This window comes from Aspergillus costaricaensis (assembly GCF_003184835.1).
Source record: "Aspergillus costaricaensis CBS 115574 unplaced genomic scaffold BO79scaffold_20, whole genome shotgun sequence".
In the NCBI taxonomy this organism is placed as follows: domain Eukaryota; kingdom Fungi; phylum Ascomycota; class Eurotiomycetes; order Eurotiales; family Aspergillaceae; genus Aspergillus; species Aspergillus costaricensis.
Genome location: NW_020291820.1, coordinates 536,167 through 551,592, shown reverse-complemented (window position 1 = coordinate 551,592; position 15,426 = coordinate 536,167). Strand labels below are relative to the sequence as shown.

General features: G+C 51.6%; 5 protein-coding genes across 5 annotated transcripts; 2 read left to right on the top strand and 3 right to left on the bottom strand.

The window, feature by feature from the left end:
- Positions 1–375: 375 nt before the first annotated feature.
- BO79DRAFT_197130 (putative GTPase activating protein (Evi5)) lies at positions 376–3,730 on the top strand. The gene is made up of 4 exons (XM_025681241.1): positions 376–1,043; positions 1,096–1,706; positions 1,760–2,116; positions 2,163–3,730. Exons 1-4 carry the CDS (start codon positions 654–656, stop codon positions 3,511–3,513), a joined length of 2,709 nt encoding a protein of 902 aa, XP_025538511.1. The 5' UTR covers positions 376–653; the 3' UTR covers positions 3,514–3,730.
- A 148-nt stretch (positions 3,731–3,878) lies between these two features.
- Positions 3,879–5,657, bottom strand: BO79DRAFT_150561 (arylsulfatase; the record flags this gene model as incomplete). The annotated part of the gene is made up of 2 exons (XM_025678628.1): positions 3,879–5,226; positions 5,302–5,657. 2 exons carry the CDS (start codon positions 5,655–5,657, stop codon positions 3,879–3,881), a joined length of 1,704 nt encoding a protein of 567 aa, XP_025538510.1.
- A 610-nt stretch (positions 5,658–6,267) lies between these two features.
- On the top strand, positions 6,268–10,043 carry BO79DRAFT_197128 (aldehyde dehydrogenase; the record flags this gene model as incomplete). The annotated part of the gene is made up of 7 exons (XM_025681240.1): positions 6,268–6,406; positions 6,466–7,136; positions 7,196–7,542; positions 7,624–7,910; positions 7,967–8,049; positions 8,433–9,143; positions 9,203–10,043. The coding sequence occupies 7 exons, from the start codon at positions 6,268–6,270 to the stop codon at positions 10,007–10,009; spliced, it is 3,045 nt and encodes a 1,014-aa protein (XP_025538509.1). The 3' UTR covers positions 10,010–10,043.
- A 2,451-nt stretch (positions 10,044–12,494) lies between these two features.
- Positions 12,495–13,104, bottom strand: BO79DRAFT_209707 (DUF3140 domain-containing protein). The gene is made up of 3 exons (XM_025682650.1): positions 13,032–13,104; positions 12,844–12,969; positions 12,495–12,732 (listed from the first exon to the last, which is right to left on the bottom strand). Exons 1-3 carry the CDS (start codon positions 13,058–13,060, stop codon positions 12,531–12,533), a joined length of 357 nt encoding a protein of 118 aa, XP_025538508.1. The 5' UTR covers positions 13,061–13,104; the 3' UTR covers positions 12,495–12,530.
- A 388-nt stretch (positions 13,105–13,492) lies between these two features.
- BO79DRAFT_288375 (uncharacterized protein) lies at positions 13,493–14,624 on the bottom strand (the record flags this gene model as incomplete). The annotated part of the gene is made up of 3 exons (XM_025688679.1): positions 14,434–14,624; positions 14,132–14,368; positions 13,493–14,084 (listed from the first exon to the last, which is right to left on the bottom strand). Exons 1-3 carry the CDS (start codon positions 14,589–14,591, stop codon positions 13,493–13,495), a joined length of 987 nt encoding a protein of 328 aa, XP_025538507.1. The 5' UTR covers positions 14,592–14,624.
- Positions 14,625–15,426: the final 802 nt, after the last annotated feature.

Below are 15,426 nucleotides of genomic sequence, written 5' to 3'. Positions count from 1 at the left end.
GGATCAGATGGTGATAAGCAACTCCAGATTGTGAGGAGAACCTACGTAATTCCAAAGAATGTTGCTGCAGTGGTATGTTATACAGTGTAATGGAAAGCCAAAGTGTATGGCAGTAATAAGCTGTAGATTGAACAGTAGTCTGGGATGATTATTGAAAATCGATCGACGGGGCGAGAAGAATGGGGGGGAGGTGAGTGGCCCGCCGACAAGTGTGCCCCTGAAGGACTGAGAAGCAGGGAACCTGACAGGTTAATGGCAATTGTTAGTGTCGGGGACTAACCGTCGCCAAACGCTAATAATACTCGCGACGCTCCTGATCCCTTTCCCCCCCCCCCCCATTTGGCCTGGGAAACCAAAATCACCGCCGTTTCCTTCCCTTGCCTCTGCTCGTCATTCTTCTTTCTCTCTGGCCCCTCAATTCCACGCGCTGGTACTTGCCATCGATCACCCCCTTCTGCGCCGGAGAGATATGCTGTCGTTATTGACAGCCCCTCCCTCGACTGTCCGCCCTCCTTATCGTGTCTGGCTGCTAGCTTAACCCCTCCGTCGCCCTTCAACACTGACACCCTGACACCCACCCCTAACATCTCGATCTTCCCGAGGAATGCGCCTTTGACACCGGCATTCAACATCATAACCCAATCAGGAACGCAATGACCATGGAGAACGCCGATCGCTCCCCCTCCCACGTCCATTCGGACTCCGTCAACACTGGGTCCCACGATACCGACTCAATGGTCACCGTGCCATTGACCTCCAATTCCGAACACACCCAACCCGACTGGCGTTCTCTCAACATCCCTCAAACCCCTGTCGACGTGACATCTCCAGCCCGGGAGCACTCGAGCGACGAAGAGGACGAATCCAGGACAACCCCGACTCAGGAACCAGCAAAGGCCGACCTAGAACAAAGCTCCAATAACGGCGATGCTACCTCGATACGGTCCCGTAGTAGTGAGGAACGGGACCGGAGCGATGCAGTGGATTGGGAGGAGCTGGAAAAGACGGAAGAGCAGGAACCCCGTTGTGAAGGGTCGGATGAGGTGCGTATATCTAGTCCGAGAGATTCAAGATGCAGCAGTTGACGTGTACCAGTCGACTGCCCTTCTCTTAGCGCGATTGGAGCAGGAAAACAACGCTCTTGCGACAAATCCCAAGTCGGCTCTCGCCAGCAAGTCGCATGCGCAGCGAGTCACCCGACCGTCTCGTTCGCAGTCCTTGCACCAGATCAAGCGACTGATCGACGAGGACCCCCGTTCATCACTACGATACTCCCAACTGCCTCCACCGCCAATGACCGAACTCGAATTCTGGGCAGCGCTAGTCGCAGATTATCCCCAAACAGCTCAGAGACTACCTACATTGACCTCGAACAAGATCCGAAGCGGTGTTCCGCCACCACTGCGTGGTGTGGTGTGGCCCAGCTTGGCGGGCGCCCGGGATAACACATTGTTGGCGGAATACCAGCGATTGTGTGGCGAGACGAGTCCCTACGAAGGGCTCATCGGCAAAGATATTGGCCGTAGCTTTCCCAATGTGGAGATGTTCCGGGATCCTAACGGGGAGGGGCAGCAGATGCTCGCACGGGTGCTGAAATGCTTCAGTCTGTACGACACGAAGATCGGCTACTGCCAGGGATTGGGCTTTGTCGTTGGTCCCTTGCTGATGCACATGACGGATGCAGAGGCATTCTGCGTACTCGTTAGGTATGTATATAAGCAAGATGCAGCGTACACTTGGGAGCTAACCGGCACCTCAGGCTGATGGACCATTACGACTTGCGGACCTGCTACCTTCCTGATCTCTCCGGCCTTCATCTGCGCGTCTACCAATTCCAGAATTTGTTAGCTCGCCTGCGACCTGGCTTGTTCGCACACCTTGAGATGCTGCATGTTGAACCGGTCTACGTATCGCAATGGTTCTTGTCCTTCTTCGCAGTCGCGTGCCCGCTGCCCATGCTTCTCCGAATCTACGACGTTATCTTCCTGGAGGGTGCCTGCGAGACATTGATGCGGGTTGCTCTCTCTCTGATGACGCGGAATGAGAAGAAGATCATGGCATGCGCAGAATTCGAAGATGTCATGCAACTGTTGCTTTCGAGGAGTCTGTGGGACACGTAAGTTATCAGCCAAGCCAATTACGAATTGATCTAATCCCTATAGGTATGCCTGCCATGCGGATGACTTCGTGAACGACTTTGTGTCTCTCACGTCGCTTGTCACAAAGGAAAGCCTCCAGGCTCTGGAAGCTAGCTATAACCAATCGCAGGGAGTTCCAACCGGCATCTCGTTCCCCCAGATGCAGGCAGCAGCTTCTCGATTCCTCGGGCGACTCTGGGCTGGATCTAACTCACACAATTCCGTCAAGTCCATCAGTCTCAATCCCAACAGTGCAAGTGCGTCCAACCTGGCCAGCATCCGACGGTCAACATCCAAACAGAGCATGACATCAACCCTCAATTCTGTAGAGTCAGCCTCGGACGCCAGCACCGCGCCGACGGAATTGTCGACAGACGTACAAAAGCCACGTGCAAAATCAGCTATATCCCAGCACAAGGATCGCGACCTCCACACGCAAATCGAGGACCTCCTCATGGCCCTCAGCGACCTTCAACGCCAACACGCCGACCTCACGCGAGAACTGCAGCAAGAACGGGAGGAGCGCGAGGAAGACCAAGTCCTTGCCAAGTCAATGCTGCAATACATCAAAGAGACATCCGAAGAGCCACCGATGGATTTAGTTCACAAAGCCGACGCGAGATTCGCCATGGTCGAAACGCACAGGGTCGTCTCAACGGACCAAACCAAGCACCAACTGCGTGACGACCTCAACCGGTACAAGGAGATGCATGAACTAGAATCAAACCGATGCAAGAGCTTGACGCGCCGGATTGATGAGCACGAGAAAGAAAACGCATCCCTTCGAGAACAACTCCGTGAAGCGCGAGGCCGTATTCAAGACAGCTACCGTGAGCGCCAGCGGCTAGAGCGGATGGTCCGCGAGCTACGCACGGTCAAAACCAAGACCCGGAATTCTGACACTGCGCCGTCCGAAACCTACGGCTCCCCAACCAGCGACACCAGCGAAGGCTACACCAGCACCGGTCTCCGAGAACTGAAACTCGTCCGCACCAACTCACAAAAGAGCCAAAAGAGTACTACAAATTCGACGACATTTACCAAACGATCCAGCAGCCTGGGACTGCAATCCGTCCTTGCAACCGAGAACAACAAACCGGCAGCGGAGGAATCCCTGCTGCTTGAACTAGTCAATGCAAAAACGGCAGAAGCAGTCGCACGTCAGGAACTCGAAGAAGTCAAAGGCAAACTGGACTCGATGCGGAAGGTCATGGCCCGGAATGGAATCATCCCCGAAGGACGACATTCATTCCTGGGCAGGCCACCATCCATTGCGAAGGCACCTACAGAGCCAGCATCGAATGGCGGCGGGCTGTTTAGTGGATGGGGAAGACGTGCTGTATCCACCAGCAATGAGTCTTACGAGGGACGGTAGACAAGCCAGAGCAAACGTACATGAAAAGGCTGGCTGGTCTACGTCTCTCGCAATTTCCTTGTATCACTTTATTTCTCCATTTTGTCATATTTTCTGGTTGGAGTTCACCACAGCGGATGCATGTATGCCTAGACGGGATAAGATGGTGTTTAAATTGTATGATATCCCTCCTGTACAGATAAACCACGTACAAACATAATACCAGTGAAGAATAGACATAACCAGACAATCCATCAATAAAAAAAAAATAAATCACCCTAGAGACCTAGAAGACCTTCTCAAATAATCTAAACCAAACAATCCAACGAAAAATCAGACTCACCATCATCAAACACTATTCCCCAAAAATCTAAATCTAATCTAATCTACCAAGCCCTCCCCACCCCCTTCCTCTTCAACTCCTCCTGAAACACCGAATACGAATCAAACATCCCAGACTCCTGAAAATACGTCTCATAATGCGCCACCATCTCCGCCAACTTCTCCGGCATCTTCTCCGCAAGATCATCCACCTCCCCCAAATCCCTCTCGAGATCATACAACTCCCACTTCCCCTCTCCCCTCGGCGGCGGCAAATACAGCGCTTTCCACTTCCCCACCCTGACAGCCGCAATCCCGAGCTGTTCCCACCCCACCACATCCTCATGATAGATATCCACACCACCCTTGGATTCTAACAACGGCCGCCAGGAATGTCCGCGCACGGGGGCTACTTCCCTCCCGCGGAATGTCGTCCCCGGGTGGGCTACCCCGGCTAGATCGAGCACCGTAGGGAGAATGTCCATGACTGTGGTGAAGGTGTTGGTGATAGTACCTGGGTTCATACCAGTGTTTGTTAGGGGTGGATAGCGAACGATACACGGACATCTAATCCCACCCTCCGTGGTGTAGGATTTCAGGGCTCGACAGGGTGCAGTAGCCGCCGAGGCCCATTGGGGACCGTACCAGATGAAGGAGTTATGGTTCCCCAGGTTCTCGAGCGAGTTGTCGTAGTACTTGTCAATGACATCTCCCAAAGTAGCGCCCGCTAGGACGGGGATAGCTTCGAGGAGCTGCCCCTCTGCGCCGTTATCGGACATGAATACTACGAAGGTATTGTCCCATTCGTCTATGGATTGGAGGTAATCTCGCACGCGGCCGATGTTCACGTCCATGAGATCGACCATTGCGGCGTAGATTTCCATGGCGCGGGAGGACTTTGCTTTTTCGTCCGGGGGGAGGTCGTCCCATGGGGTTGTGTTGAGGGTGATGATGGGCGCGGGGTCGACATCTGCGGGCACGAGGCCGTTCTTGATTAGGCTGTGGAGACGGCGGGTGCGCAGGGCGAGGGGCCCGTCGTCGTATTGGCCGTGGTATTTTTTGATGGTTTCCCGGGGTGCTTGGAGGGGCCAGTGGGGGGCTGTGAAGGGGAGGTAGGCGAAGAAGGGTTGGGAGGTTTGTTCGGGGGTGCGGTTCTGGAGGATGGAGAGGAGGTTGGAGGTGAATGTGTTGGAGGAGTAGAAGTCGCTCGGGAGGTCGGTGTCGCCGTTTAGGAATTGGTCGTCGCGCATCCAGAGGTTTTGTTTGTCGCCCTTGATGATGACTCGGGGCTTTTCGGTCGTGTCGTAGAGTTGGGGCTCGTGGTTGTAGTGGTTGCCTGCGCCGGGGAGGAGGGTGAAGTTTTTGGTGAACCCGCGGGAGCAGGGGGCTACGTCTTTGGTTAGGCCTAGGTGCCTGTGTTGGTTGTGAGGTTAGTGATGTGATGAGATGCTTGAGGGGATGAGGTAGAGTAGGGCAGGGTTGGTGTACCATTTCCCGGACATGCAGGTGAAGTAGCCGTTGTCTTGTAGGATTTCGGGCAGGGCTGCGACTTTGTAATTCAGGTAGCCTTCGTATCCGGATTTGCCGTCGAAGATGTGTGGGAATCGGTTTCTTCTCTCTGCCATGACGCCCAGTCCTGCGATGTGCGCATCTGTGCCTGAGAGGAGCATCGCCCGGGTGGGTGAGCAGGAAGCCGCAGTGTGGAAGTCTGTCATGCGGATGCCTTCCATTGCAAGACGGTGCAGATTGGGCGTGTCGATTTCTCCCCCAAAGGGAGAGGTGTCGCTGAAACCAAGGTCATCGGCGACGATGACGAGGAAGTTTGGGCGTTTGGGTGCGGTCATGGTGGTGGTGGTGTGGTGAGGATGGGATTTCTGGGGCTTGATGCAACGATACACATGATCTCCATGAGGTGCTTGATAGCTTTATAGTTATCTGATAGATATACGCACATATTGTTCGATTCTCCGCTACTTTGACGATATGTTGACGGAGACAGGTGATATTATTGGGTGGTTTCAAAACAACATGATTGTTAGCTCAGCCGCTAACGCTTGGACGGGACAATTAGCGATGGTATCATCACTCCGCACGATGGCTTCATCCACCTCCATTGATTTCCTACCAATCTCTCCACTGCGTGATGGATAATGTTTTTAGCGTCCGGTACTCGGTCAGGCTACGGCTGTCGGTCATTTAGCGCAGGATTCATCGAACAGGACAGAGAGCGCCACTCTCCTCAAGACGCCTCTAGAGCGATATGGCAACATCGCCCCAGAATGTCGCGATACCTCAAGAATTACTATAAAGAAAGTCCGAGAGCGCGAGATGGCTGGGTTATGTGTATCTGGAACGGACTATGATCCTTCTGTAGCTCATCTGAGCCGAAGACACCTTTGGTTTTGTAGAGATACACTCGATCTCTCATAAGTTTGTGTACTTTGGATAAGAAACATGGCAAGCTTGAGGAACTTACAGAATATGCGTCATGCTTTCACCTGGAATATGTTGATAGCATACGCTATCATTGCCACCAGTGTTTTTAGCTATGGCTTTGATGACGCTGTGTACTCGACTATTCAGACAATGGACTGTAAGAATTGCGATCCACCCATCTTCTTTACACACAAGTTCTCTGTTGACTTCTCCAAGCTTTCGAAAAGCAATTCGGCACCTACGATAGCTCCACCGGGGAGTATGGATTCAGCACACAGCATTTGGCCTTCCTCAATTCTCTTGGCCTGCCTGCAAAAGCAGCTGGCACATTCATCGGATGGGCGATTGGAGAATACTATGGACGTCGAACCTGCTTTATAGGCATGCAGCTGATGTGCATCATCGGTATCTCTGTCAGTTACAGCGCGACGACTTTCGGTCAGATCCTGGCCGGACGGATGATAGTACAATGTTTCATTGGCTGGGAGGACTGGCTTGTGCCCATGTTCCTCGGTGAGATCTGTCCTACTGTGGTTCGCGGGGCGACAGTGGTGGTATACGTCTTTGCCCACATTTTTGGCTCGTTTATATGTGCTATCATCACGTATGAAACGGCCAAGTTGGAGGGAAACGCTGCTTGGAAAATCCCGATCGGGGTGATGTGGACGTTCCCCTGCTTCATCTTGCTTTGCAGTTGGCTTGTCCCAGAGAGCCCTCGGTGGCTTGTCCGGAAGAACAAGATTCAGGCGGCGACGAGACAGCTCGAATACCTTAACAAGGGGAAGGATATAGATGTTGCTGGTGAAGTGGCGTTTTTGCAAGCAGCTGTCGAGGCAAACGCGCAAACAAAAGGCTCCTGGGCTGAACTTCTCCAGGGAACCAACCGGGTAAGTCTCCTTCCCGTACATGCCCTGACGTACGTGCGAGTGGTACTGACATCTTTCAGAGACGGACAATGATTGCAGTCATGACTGCGGCTTTCAATCAATTGACTGGACAATCCTTCGTCAGTCAGTATGGCAGTCTGTTCGTCAAATCCCTAAAAGTCATGAACCCGTTCGCCTTCACGCTAGGATCCCGAGGCATCTCGACCGTGGGCCCTCTAGTTACCTTCTCCTTAGTTGACACGACTGGAAGACGGCCCATTTATCTAATCGGCGGTACCATGACCACCGCCCTACTCATGATCTGTGGTGGGCTAGGGACAGGCACCATAACCGATGGCAAAAAGCGTGGAGTTTGTGGAGTGCTCATGATGTACGGGCTGTTTTACATCATGTCTTTCGGGTCTATGTATGTGCCCCCCCCCTTACCGCGAGTAGCCTCAAATTTCGTTCATAAGGCATGTGCTGACCCACCGACTTACACTCATAGTTCTGTCATTACGGGCGCAGAAACTCCCCATCTGCGACTACGTGATAAGACCTCGGTTGTTGCCTGGCTTATCCGGATTGTTTGCGACTTTGCAGTCTCCTACTCTCTTCCCTACCTACTCGATGCCCCGTATGCCGATCTCCAGTCCAAGGTTGGCTTTATCTATGGCTCCCTTGCAGCCGTGGGGGTGGCTTGCGGATACTTCTTCCTCCCCGAGCTCACCGGACGCTCACTGGAGGAGCTGGAGGATATGTGGCAGCGGCGCATCCCTGCGCGCAAGTTTGCTGGTATGTATTTGCCCCAACTTCGTGAATGTTCCAAGCGAGCTAACGGATGAGCGCAGACTGGGAATCCGACCGCACCGGAAGTATCGGAGCCAAGGTCACCGAGATGGAGGGTGAGACAGAGGATGCTGAGAAGGCTCGAGTATATATTAATAAGGCATAGATTAGTATTCAACCATCTCAAATCATTCTTTCTTCAATAGTAGCATGTGATTCGAGTTAAAAGAAGAGTGAATTGCATTTTTGCTTTTTAGTATAAGCGGGGGTGTCACGGGTTAGCGGCAATCAATTCCATTTTCATCCTTGCTGGTTCCCGATCGGAGCGATCGCTGCTCCACCTTTCGAGCTTTCCCATGGATAGAAGAAGCCACACCTCAAACGCAGCTTCTGTATTCTCTACTTAGTATCAACAACCATCACAATAACAGTATCATGGCTTTTACCACCGAGGTGGAGTTTGACCAGGCAAGCTGATTCCATCCGTTTGCGACCGTGCCAATATCCATTCTGGCTAACAAGGGATAGGCATATGCCAGCGTCCGAGCCGCTTTCGCCTCGGGTCGCACCAAGAGCAAAGATTGGAGACGCCATCAGCTTAAGAGAGCCTGGTGGATGGTCGAGGACAACAAGGATCGCATCCTTGACGCCCTTCGTGCCGACTTGAACAAGCATCCTCTGGAGGCTATGCTGGGGGAAATTACGGGCCTTCAAAATGACATTCTGCGTACCCTTGACAAGCTTGACGAGTGGACAATGGATGAGAAGCCCACAAGATGGGATCCCATCAACTTTTTGGGCGGAACTGTAGTCCGTCAAGAGCCATTGGGCGTGTCATTGATTATTGGCGCTTGGAACTTCCCTTTCATGCTGACCTTACAACCCTTGGTCGCTGCTATTGCCGCTGGCTGTGCGGTGGTCCTGAAGCCGTCCGACGTTGCACAAGCCTCCCAGGATCTCCTGATGGAGATCGTCCCCATGTACATGGATCGCGACGCTATTACTTGCGTCAGTGCAGGGCCGTCGGAAATGAAGCATATTCTTGAAAGTCGCTTCGATCACATCTTCTACACTGGCTCTGCAAATGTTGCCAAGATCATCTATGCTGCTGCTGCCAAACATTTGACCCCCGTCACTTTGGAACTGGGGGGTCAAGGGCCTGCAATTGTTGCCCCATCTGCGAATATCGATCTCGCGGCAAAACACATTGCTTGGGCTAAGTTTTCGAATGCTGGACAGGTATGACTTTTCTTATAAATTAACATGACTCAGTTCATCGGCCCTAATGTGGACTCCAGATCTGCGTCAACGTGAATCACGTCCTCATTGACCCTAGCATACGTGAAGCTTTTTTGACGAGACTGATCCATTACTTTGACGAGTTCACTGGCGGTCGAGATAACAAGCCAGACTACTACAGTCGCATCATCAACGAGCGAAATTTCGATCGTCTCGAGTCTCTTCTCGATAGAACCTCCGGTAAGGTCATTTACGGCGGCATTCGCGACCGTCAAAATCGATACTTCGGACCTACCATTGTTGTGGGCGTTAGTCCCGACGATCCTCTTCTGTCTGAAGAGCTCTTTGGCCCCATCCTGCCCATCATTGACGCGGACCTTGATACCGCTATCTCTTTCACTCGCAGTATTGAGCACCCATTAGCTCTTTACGCCTTCACCAACATCGAGTCTGAAAAGAAACGCATTCAAGATGAGACTTCTTCTGGTGGTGTGACGTTTAATGACTGTCTCCTCCATGCCGCTGCTCTTGATGCGCCCTTTGGTGGTGTGGGGAACTCTGGTACTGGTTGCTACCATGGAAAGTACGGAATACTTGCTTTCTCGCATCTTCGCACATATACGAATGCTATTCCAACGTGGATGGAGGGGGCGATGGGTGCGAGATACCCTCCTTACTCTGAGAAAAATATAAGGAAGCTATCACCGCCTGTCAAGGCACCTTTTGACCGAGAAGGGAACGACACAACTTCTCGCAGCAAAGTTTTGAGTGCTGCGGCCACTCTAGCAGTTCTTGGTATTTCAGTCTGGATGTTTGGAGCGAGAGAGAAGCTCCCGCCTTATGGAAAGAACTGGTTGAGGAAGTGATGCTGTGTATTTGATGTATCTATTTTGATTGAAGCACAATACATGAGACTTTGAAGAACCTGCTCTGTTCGTTCTAAATTGGTGCCGCATATTGACGTATGTCTAGACTCACTGATGCTAGATGCCTCCCTTTTTGATGACATCTGCTACACCTCACCACGTAGTGGATCTATTAATAACATCGTGACTCCTTTGTGACTCGACTTTTAAGTCACGTCTCAAGTCTAAGGATCAATATGAAGTCAACATAACATGTCTAAGGATAAACATTAAGTCAATAAGCGTGACCACCCAACGACTATAAATTGCCCCTTGACCCCCCGGACTTTCTTCCCCAGACTTCTCCTCCTACAACTCCCCAGTCTACCATACATTCACCTACCTTTCATACTATTCTGCTCTCTTTCCTACTCCTCATGTCTGATTCTACCGTTTCCATTCCTACTTCTATCTTTCTATCTCTTCTATCTTCTTTCTCACCTTCATCCTTCTCTATCTTCGTCTACGACTGCTGGCTCATTGTCTACAGCAACTGAGCTATCAGGTAAGTCGCCCTGCCCCCAGTCGACCCAAGCCATGTCAAGCCCTGGGGGCTTGTGAACCACATCCTACCACACCTGCCTCAACCTACCTCATCTACCTCGTCTACCTCACCTGCCACCACCTGCCCTTCCTCATCCTGCCCTACCCTGTCCTACCCTGCCCTGCCCTCCCTCACCTACCTCACCTTACCTCATCTGCCTGTCTTGTCCTGCCCTCCCTCACCTACCTCACCACACCTTGCCTACCTGCCTTGCCTTGCCTTGCCCTACCTATCTACCGACCTGCCTACTTCACCTCATCTACCTCCCCTCACCTTTCCTGTCTGCCCCTGTCTCAACCTACCTCACCTGTCTGCCTCAACCTGCCCTATCCTGCCCTGTCCTGTCCTATCCTGCCCTGCCCTGCCCTGTCCCTCCTTCCCCACCCACCCACCTACCTACCTACCTACCTACCCACCTACCCATCTCAACCTGCCCTGCCCTGCCCTGCCTCACCTCCTACCTCATCTACCTTGACTACCTCAACCTACCCTATCCTGTCCTGTCCTGCCCTCCCTTTCATACCTACCTACCTACCTACCCATCTTAACCTTCCCTGCCTTGTCCTGCCTCACCTCACCTTACCTACCTTACCTGCCTGCCTGCTCCAACCTCTCCTGTCCTGTCCTGTTTGCCCTGCCTCATCTACCTCACCTACCTCATCTACCTCACCTTGCCTACCTCACCTGCCACTCCTGCCTCAATATACAATACTAATATATCAGGTAAGTTCTCCTGCCCCAGTCGACCCAGGCCATGTCAAGCCCTGGGGGCTTGTGAGCAATACCTGCCTCTCCTACATCAACCTGCCTCACCTCATCAACCTACCTTGGCGACCTGACCTACCTGACCTACCTGACCTACCTGACCTACCTGACCTACCTGCCTGCCTCTCTCTCTGCCTGCCTGCCTCTCTCTCTGCCTGCCTGCCTCTCTCTCTGCCTGCCTGCCTCTCTCTGCCTGCCTCTGCCCTACCTACCTACCTCCCTCCCTCCCCCTCATACTCCCCACCCTACCCCACCGGGGGCTGCTACAGCAGCTAGCCGCGCAGCGTGCCACGTTCCCGCAAACGTCCGTCTCACCCTGCCGCGCCTCGGTATACAAAAACAGACTTTTGCTCCTGCCCCCCTACGGGCCATAAGGGAGTCCACCGGGGGTGCGTGACGGTGCACAATGCCGTCCAGGTATAGGTAGTTGGCTCGACACACACCCGTCGAGCCCACTATACCTCCACCCGGTGTTGAGCGAGTACCTTCTCTCATCATGAGATGACAGGGAATGTAAGTATATAGAAAAAGCCGCACACTTGACTAGCTGGCATAGTCCGCTGGTCAGGTTCAAGTTGTTTTGAGCCAGCGCTGTAACAGCGCCGAAAACAAAAAAGTCTCAGCCCATGTAGAAATACATGGCGTTTGAGCGCCTGGTTGTGCGGGCCAGGTCCTCCAGCGATTAGAGCTCACACCTCATCGTGGTGCTGGAGTCTAGTAGCTTGTCCTCTTGGGGGGTAACCCTTGGGGGGTGGGTGAAGCTAAGATGAGCTCGTTAGGTAGGTATGTAGCTATAATACAAGAAGAAGAAATAGAAAATGGTGTCTATTGTTACTGTAGTACGTATAGATAGTGTATAGTAAATGAAACGTTCACCACCATAATCATGGGACTATCAAATGAATACCATCCAAAGCGATAGTAAAAGTATCGTTACATACAACCATTTTCTCTACCCTCCCATTTAGTCACAGAAACATTCATACCACAGAAAATGGTCTGAACACAATAGATCTCTCGAGTAAAATGTATCATACAACCACGATACTCCCCAACAGCCAACGCAACCATAGTCTCAATCACACACACACACACACACACACACACACACACACAGCCGCCACTAACTCCAAACCCCCTACCCTTTCAAAGAAACAAAACAAAGAGATAGAATTATCCCTTCAACGGATCATGCCCCCAATTCTTCAACGACTTGTAACTCTTACTCTCCGTATTCTGCTTCGCCGTCTCCTCCTGCGCCAAATGCCGTTTACAGTACGACACTACCTTGCGCATATGATCGACGTCTTCGTCCGAGTATCCCGAGGGGTCTTTGGACGGGTTGTGTTCCAGGATGGAGACGATTTTGCGGCCGCTGTCAAACCCAAAAGTTATTAACATATCGTTAGCTTAAGCAAACTAAACAAGGAAATAGGAGTCTTCGTGATGTGATTCAGGTAGTTGTGAAGAAGGGGTGGAGGCATGCCTTTCATGTCCAATCGTCTCCCCCGATGAGGACGACTCGTTCGTCCAGCCTGAGGACTGCGATTGGGTGCCTTTTAGCCAGTCGCGGAGTTCGTTGGGCGTCATATTGACGAGGGAGTTGAATTCGCTGTCAGCATTATTAAAATGGGGTTTAGGTGGAAGGGGTTGTTTTGGGAAGGGGGAAAGTACTCGATGACGGTGTCTTTGGATTTGACCATTTTGGTGAGGCTTTTCTGTTCTGTTCTGTTCTGTTATGTGGTATGGTATGGTAGGCTGGTGAGATAGTGAAGATTTGGGGTTAGTTAAGAGGAGGTTGGGAGGGCTATTCTGGCTTTGTAGGTGAGGTGAGATTTCCTGACGTCATGTTTCCGGGAACAGATACTTCGTCATCGTTCAACTTTTGGGTGGAGTGGTTGGAGAGATAAAGAGGATTTGTTGTCTATTTGGTAGAGAATAAGGTTCGGGAAGGTTATTCTTGTTCTTGGTTCTCGAGGTGGATGGGTTTGTTGTTCATTCAGGCATGGCGTGCGATAAATGGAAGAAAATAATCACATTGGTATCGATATTATTAAAAGACAGATATAAGACGTTCGCATCCAACTCCAGCAGTCTGCCACCCAAGTCTATACCAAGGAAAACATCACAATGGCTTAAGGGCCTGCACTGAGAGCTCGCCCGCATTTCTGTATCTGCTTGTAGACCGGCTCCTTGGCGAGGTATTCCTCGGTAGCATCCACGATCGTGTCGATTTCATCAATGCCATCGAGAGCAATATCCGCTAATCCGTTGGGTACATCAAATCGGAATAGACGATTCTCGTCATCCAGTTCCGTATGCTCTCGGAGGAACTTGTTCATGTCCACCTCGGTGTCGATGGAATCAGTGCGCGATGACTTCAGTAAGCCGAACATCGCTTTGCTTGATCTCTTGATTGAAGGAACACCGGTACCGATGGACACCATGCATCGGATTTGGGTATCCAATGAGCCGGATGGCCATATTCCTCTCGCCTCTATCCAGACTTCTCGCACCGGATTGTTAGCGTCTGTGTTGCTGTTGTAGAATCGCCGTCCGCTTGGTCCGATAGGGACGGGATCGAAGAGCTGCTCTGTGGAGAAGCAGGCTCTGCCAGCCTGCCATACTTTGGCGGTCTTGTACAGCTCGTTGGAGCAGTATTTGCTCGGATAGCTTGTCAAGGGTGCTAGATTCCGTTTTGAACCGTCATCGGTCACGCAAACGTAACTGTGCCGATTAGATTGCAGATTTTCCTATCATTGAGAAAGACTCACACTTTGCAGGAAGATGCTGGCTCTCTAAGAAGTATGTCATCTTCATAGCCAAGCTCATGAAGAATCGCCTTCATGGCAGTTTCGATCCTGCGACCGTCATATTTCGATTGTCGGCGCAAGTTGCCTCCCACTGGCAGTAGTCGCTTTCGAGCAAATACGTGGTTTGACAGTCTTTTGTATGCGTTGATGCACTGGTCAATGTCCATTTCCAATCGACCAAGCATAATGGCTATCAACCTATGATATGGAGCATTAGTAATGAAACCCCGATCGGGACAATTTGTGCATTATAGAATACCTACCCGCCAGACCCCGACCCTCCTATCAGATCAAAGTATTCGCATGGCTTTGGTGTATTGTCAGGATCGATAGATTCCATGATATGCTTCAGGATGTAAAGGGAGGATAATCCGCGGACACCCCCGCCATCGAGGCTGAGGAGACTGATGTTCCTCACCATGGTGTAAACGGTAATGCTGAACTTCAAGATGAGCTCAGAAACCAACGTGGTTCAGCCACCATGAGCCACGGATCTCGATACTATTTATATGCCATCAGATTTGACACCGAACACTGCCTATGGAAATCTTCGCCTCGAGATAATGACGCAATCCGTCAACGGCTGATCGGGCTCAAAGCATTATCGAGGCTGGTATCAGTGCAGCCAGTGAAGACGGTTCATGAATTAATTCCGGCCCGACGTACTGATCGACATGGTCAATGCGGATTCTAAGGAACAGCAAATGAGATCAATGGCCCGCTTCTTTGGGCACGTTGGAGCGGACGGCTAGTGCGCACTCACCGTCTTTTCCAGGCCCCATTCGACGCAGCTCGTTTTATCATAGTGGGGGAGCATGTCGGGCTGGGATTTAACTTCAAGCAGCCACAGTTCATAGGCGGGGTGACAGCCACGTAGTCCGAGCTTAGCGCCGTCATCCTTGGGTGAAGCAACCAGCGGCCCATGCTCATTGGGACTTCGAGGAAGGATATGATGGTGCCTAAAGTTGATCATCGCATCGAGAAGATATTTGCATTAGCTTTATCTGAATGATATAGCCCTTGCATTATCTTCTGTTGCAGATAAAGAATGATTGTGATGGATGCATGGAGAGTGGGGGAACCTCAATTCAGTTCATCCCAAAGTCATCGGACACTTTATCGACACCTGAGGCATGAAAGTACCAAGAACACACTAGTGCCAACGATGGCGAAGACCACCACTATGAGGCATAATGCTCGATCTGCACAAGGTGCGGACGGCTTCTAAGGAAGACCCTCGAAGGAAATACACACTT

Bases quoted from the DNA above. Each gene is read 5' to 3' on its own strand.
- BO79DRAFT_209707 (XM_025682650.1), bottom strand. From the start codon at position 13,060: ATGGTCAAATCCAAAGACACCGTCATCGA. The intron at 12,970-13,031 runs GTACTTTCCCCC...TAATGCTGACAG, and splicing joins TCCAAAGACACCGTCATCGA to CGAATTCAACTCCCTCGTCA. The intron at 12,733-12,843 runs GCATGCCTCCAC...TGGGTTTGACAG, and splicing joins GAGACGATTGGACATGAAAG to CGGCCGCAAAATCGTCTCCA.
- BO79DRAFT_197130 (XM_025681241.1), top strand. From the start codon at position 654: ATGACCATGGAGAACGCCGATCGCTCCCCCTCCCACGTCCATTCGGAC. The intron at 1,707-1,759 runs GTATGTATATAA...CCGGCACCTCAG, and splicing joins GCATTCTGCGTACTCGTTAG to GCTGATGGACCATTACGACT. The intron at 2,117-2,162 runs GTAAGTTATCAG...TAATCCCTATAG, and splicing joins TCGAGGAGTCTGTGGGACAC to GTATGCCTGCCATGCGGATG.